This window comes from Pterocles gutturalis, unplaced genomic scaffold (genome assembly GCF_000699245.1).
Source record: "Pterocles gutturalis isolate BGI_N339 unplaced genomic scaffold, ASM69924v1 scaffold8056, whole genome shotgun sequence".
Taxonomy (NCBI): Eukaryota; Metazoa; Chordata; class Aves; order Pterocliformes; family Pteroclidae; genus Pterocles; species Pterocles gutturalis.
In genome coordinates this window covers 105,445-111,157 of record NW_010102980.1, presented here as the reverse complement: position 1 = coordinate 111,157, position 5,713 = coordinate 105,445, and the positions used below count along the sequence as shown (strand labels likewise).

The following is a 5,713-nucleotide window of genomic DNA, read 5'->3' as shown; positions in this document are numbered from 1 at the left end:
TAAATCTACCCTTAGAGGCAGGACAATTGCAAAGCACTGAACACTAATAAACACCAATCAAAATCTAAAGAACCCAGTAGTGCCAAACCCCGCTACCAGCAATACTGCTTACCAGAGTGGGCAATTCCTCGGAAGGTTATAAGTAATACATATAGCACCCATAGGTACACCACATTAGACCAGACAAACCCTGAACTGGCAATAGCATTGTCTAAAGGTATATCGGCTTTCTCATTTTAGTTGCTGTCAGTTTTATTGCATGCTTAAGCCACTGAGATACTAAGCCTGAAAAGTCACATCATATCTTAGAAGGTAACCATCATTGTAAACATACAATCTCTGATCTGTGGGGTTATAATTGATACTCTGGATTGTATCTAATTTTTTATCCATAACGACACTAATTCTAGATTCTTGGCCAGTACTCGTGTCATACATGTAGAAGATTTCCTCTTTCCTAGTGTTCAGTGGCCTTGTGGCATACAGAACACCACATAACATGAAAGCGTTGGAAACAGATGGCTTGTACTGTCTTGTCTGCCAAGTATTTAGCACATCAAGTGTGGTCTCATTGAGTTTGCTAATCACAATGTTGCCCATGCTATTTTCTGTTGAATATATTACCCATAACCCACTTTCATCCACAGCAAAATCTATGTCTTGCCATGATACACCTGCATAAGAGAAGCGGTTACCGATAGCAGCATTTGGAAGCTGCTTCCTCAAAACCATGGTGTTTGTTTTTATATTATGTTTCACCATATCTCTTGAACTATAAGCGTGATAGTACAAAAAATTATTATAAAGGGCAGCACCGCTTCCTTCCCCATATGTTATTCTACTTTCATATGTGGGTTCAAAGAGCAGCAAATTATCAAAGGAGTTATAAATTCTGTAATATTCCAAGTATCTCCCATTTGTGTTCAATGGTGCAACCCAATAGACTTCATTCTCTGGGTCAGAGGGAGAGTAATCTCTACCCCAGGAACCATATTTGTAGGAAAATCCTCTCCAGTTCAGCTTTACAATATAGGGCTGGCTAACATTCAGCAGTCCACGGTGAATGCAGCTACCTGCAATTAAAGAGAAAAAAAACAGGTTTTCCAAATGTCATCATTAGGAGAGAGATTTTCCATACTGTAGCGTCTGAAGTGTGCTTACTAGGGATTAGCTTTGTGGCAAAGCAGAGACATAAATTCATAGCTTCACATGTAAAAGGCTCACTATGGGCCAAGGTCAGCAACTGGATGTCATCAAGTGTTCCCAGTTGACTCAGAAAGTTAGTCAAAAAAAAAAAAAAAAGTACATATTACTATAGCTATTTTGGGGGTTGTGGGGGAGGGTGGGGCTGGAGAAAATATAGGGACATCCATCCTCAGTCAGGATTAATTTGCAGAAAATACGTGCTCACTGTGCTGTTCCAGACAAGGGACAGATTTCTGTTTCTACTCATTTGATGCATGCCAGCCTGATGCACTAGGAAATCCCTTGGAAAATACAATTTCAGAAGCAGTTTAGGTTATTTTCTACCTCAGTGGAACTGAGAGCATGGGAGATGGGGAAAAAAAGAAAGAGAAGCATCTGATTTCTGTGTATTTCACTGAGGAGGAGAAGGAAGGAGCAGCAGCAACAGCAATTCCAGAGTCACATTTCAGATTAGCATTCTCCTGTCAGAATCACAGCTTTACAACAGTGCATCACAGCTGCATGGTGCCTTCCACCTCAGGCCCTCAAAGAAATCTGCAGACAGTAACAATCACAGCCTAGGAAACGTAGATGGATATTACTCTGAGTTTTCATGCGAGGCAACTCTAAAGAGAATATGACTTCAAGCTGAACCAGAACAGCTCTGTTTTCCACATATCATCTATGAAGACATTTTCAGGATCATGGAAAAATCCTTTTCTTTTTTTTTTTTTAATTTGGCTACCCAAAATCTTTGTTTTTTGCACCTACAGAACATCTCTCAAGATGTGCTGCTGGGCTTAGTAGAATTTTTTCCACAGTTAATAGGAACAAACAACAAATCAAAATGAACATTCAATTATGATAAACACTCTTTGGAACAAAAAAGTCCAAATGAATTTAGATACAAGAAATACTTTCCCTTTACTCATGGTGAATGGCAGTGACATTCCTGTTTCCTGATAAACTCTCAGCATTGTAAGTCACTGGTGGAAAAAATTCTCCACTTGTAAGTGTCCGTGGGCCTCTGATGAGTTCGAAGGTGCTGCTGGCAAAAACCAGCATGCTTTTTTCCAAATGTTAACATTAGCTTTTAGTATGACCACCACAAAAGTGTAATAGATTTTTCATTGTAAAGATACGTTCACCTGAGGTAATGGAGACAGAGATGTAAAATGACTGGCACCAGCTCACAAGCTCAGTGGTACTCCAGTGTTTCTTTCTTATTAAAGATGGAGTATAATATTTATAGACCCAAGTCTCATATGTCAATTAATGGATAAATTAATGGCCACAATTCTTTGACATTAGTAATACCTCCCTCAGCACAAGACTCTGTGTACCACCAGCTATGGCATCAATGATGAAAGTCAAACTTATCTTTCGAGGTTTTAATACTTTGCATGGGTACCATGTTATGATTCCTTACCGCCTGTATGAAAAGAATGGCTGTTCACAAACTCAGTCATACGAAGGAACGACTAGCATATATATAACCTATGTCTTAGTGCAAAGAAGAAAGAGAAATAACAGAGGGAGAATTTACCCTTTGCCCTGAAAACTGACCATCCGTAAGCAAGGCCAGGCAATACTTATAGAGCTGAATTGACAACTCCTGAAGTCACCAACAGAAAAAGCCTAGGAGGTATCTTGTTCTCAAAACCATCCTAGTCTATCCCACAGATAGAAATAGATGCAGAGACAGACCAATATGAAGTACTCAGAAAAAGACTGGGAAACAAGATATTTGGTGATATGTTGCAAATGTAGAGAAACCTTTCTCTGATCTGCTTTGCCCAGAGAGAAAGTGGTCTACCTCTGGGACAAGAAAACCTGTGGCCTGAATGTTAGCAATATCCAAGCAAGAGGGTAACTTTTGTGACAATGTGTAAAGTTAATTTGGGCAGTGAAGCTCTCCATGTCTCCTCCCTTCTCAAAATGTATTATTTCCTTCCACTATGTAACACTTTCACCCCTTACAGTCTTTTGCTCTCTTGTGCTAGTGATTTGTGGGACATGTGGGTCACCTGCAGACTCCTCTCAACATCTATGAGGAAGCTGGGAAGCAGCTTTACATTAAATACAAATCACTACGCTGAACTAAATTCCTGTGTCCCCAGGCCACGTGTGCAACCTCTTTGGGGTCAGTATTGCCCATGGGAGCAGCTCTGCATCACTGAGTGCCACCTCATGGTAGAGAGGGTGACACAAGTTGTGAAAAACCCTGTCTTCTCGCCCAGCCCCTCTTGTGCCCTGGGATTCTTGCAGCTGAAATGGGGGATGACCTTGGTTGAGCATTGCTTCCCTCAGTGCCACCAAGAATTGCAGCAAATCAGCATTCCTGACTTGGAGCAGATGAGCATTTAAGCATGCACTTAAGTGCTTTACAAAGGATGAGGCCCTGGAGCAGAAACCTCATTTCCAAATATAGCACACAAGGAAGGAACTGCTGTATGGCTAGCCAGGCTGCAACTCTGGAAATGGCACATAGCACGGCTAGTAACATGGCCTCAGCACTTGGCACAGATACCATTGTTTGGAGGTGCTTATACCTCAGCTCATGCAAAGGAAGAAAGCTAAGGCAGCCAGTGCAAAATGGCTTGCAGCCTGCCAACTCCATAAATCAATCTGAACTGGGTTGTGTTTTTTTTTTTAGATCTCTATTATGTATCGTTACCTCCAGCATGAGGGCTTCTTTCAAGCTGGTGACATGTTGAATATACTACTGTGCTTAAATCACAATCAACTTATCTCAGAATTAAATGGTTGTTAAATGCTCTCAAACTCTTGATTTGCTTAGAAAAATATAGCACCAAAGCTTGCAGGTAGTGAAGCACTGCTAAGCTCATCTATATGCGACCTCAAATAATTTTTCATGTCATTAAGCAGAACACAATTCCAGATTTATTTTAATAATTCATACGTTGTTTCATAAATAAAAAACAAACGTGTGTTCAGCAGAGAGACCTTTTTTTACAAAAGAAATAATAAATTGTTATTTCTTCCCTTAAAGAGATCTCTCTGCTGAACATTTGTTTGGTTTTTATTTATGAAACAATGAATTATTAAAATAAAGTTAGAAGCGTGTTCCGTTTTAATGACATCAAAAATTGTCTGAGGTTTCTATAGAGTATGTGCTTGATTTTTATTTCCTTGAAAACTCTAGCAGAATTGTTGGGTTTTTTTTTACCAAAAAACTCTGTGGTAGTCAGGGGGTGATCTGTCTTTTGCACGAGTTCAGAAGAATTCATTGTTGTTTATTTAATCTAAACTTGCCTCCCTGTCTCGTCTTGTGGGGAAAAAAAATGCACAAAGGAAACAAAGTGTCATGTAATTTTGTAAATATTAGAAGGTACTTGAAATAAATCCATATGCATTATTCAAACTTTCAAGTTTTTTACTCCTTTTTCCACTGTTTTGGGCCACTGATAAATGGTGTCCTGGTATTTTTACCTTCCTTTTTTCTCATGCTTATGCAGCAAGTAGGTGAGAGGAGGACTAACATAGGTACATCCACACATACTTCTCCTTCTCCCTGCATAAAAAACCAGTATCTCAGCTCAGTTGTTTACTAATCCTTCTGATTCATCAGAAAAGGACTGGCACTTAGCTGTCAGGACTGGAGGGAGCCTGAATTGCTTGGCTAATGGGCTGTAGAACTGAGCATGAGATGCATCCTGTTGGGTCTCGCTTCCCCCACTCCACTCTGAAGCACTCACAGAACACATCAGCTTCTCACTCCAACAATACAGGTGCAAAAAAAACCCTCCAGCAGCCTCCCCACACCAAGCAGCTGCATCTGATCACAGAAGAGAAGAGACCACAGTTCGCCTATGCAGATGAAGATCACAGGACAAGGTGGGACCCACATTTTAGGAAACTCCTGTGATGGGTCTAGAGACCAGAAGCAGACTGGTGCTACGCTCTCACACATGCTCCCAAGCACCAGATGTGCACTGCTCATCTCCCATCAGACAGACCGCTGCATCCAGATGTGTGAGCTGTTACCAGCCTTACTATGGCTTGAGACACAGGAGACAGAGCAGCTCAGGGAAAGGGTTGTCATAGCTCCTACTGTCTCACTGGCGTAGGAAGACCTACACAGATACCTCAGTCTTCACCAGTATCACAGGGCACAGACACAGGCTGACTGAGCTGTGTCAGAGAAGACTTATGCTGTCAGCATCCAGCAGGGGATGAGGTGGAGGGCCAGAGTTCATCTGACCTGCCTTCAGGCAACTAAAGGTTCGGGTGCATCAGTGAAGCTCCCTCCATAGCCAATGGAGAAGTGCACGTGTCTCCAGGGGTCATTCAGGCAGTTCTGGAGAGGAGGTGCTGACCAGCTCTTTTCAAGTGCCTGTAGGCATGTCTCTCTCCTTGTGTATGGACACATTCATTTCAAAACACAACCCAAAGCACTCAAAACCCACAGACGTCTTGGGTACATAGGAGGTAAAATATAAGGTAAAAGTGAAATCACCTGTAAGACTCCAGTAGGATTGCCCGAGTTTCAGCATTAGGCTACGCC

General features: G+C 41.5%; 1 protein-coding gene across 1 annotated transcript in view; it reads right to left on the bottom strand.

Moving 5' to 3' along the window:
• Positions 1-279: 279 nt before the first annotated feature.
• LOC104471240 (olfactomedin-4-like) overlaps positions 280-5,713 on the bottom strand; it is a 23,126-nt gene continuing 17,692 nt past the window's right edge. Inside the window, 1 exon segment of the mRNA XM_010086509.1 lies at positions 280-1,073. Coding sequence (XP_010084811.1) covers positions 280-1,073 — 794 coding nt within the window.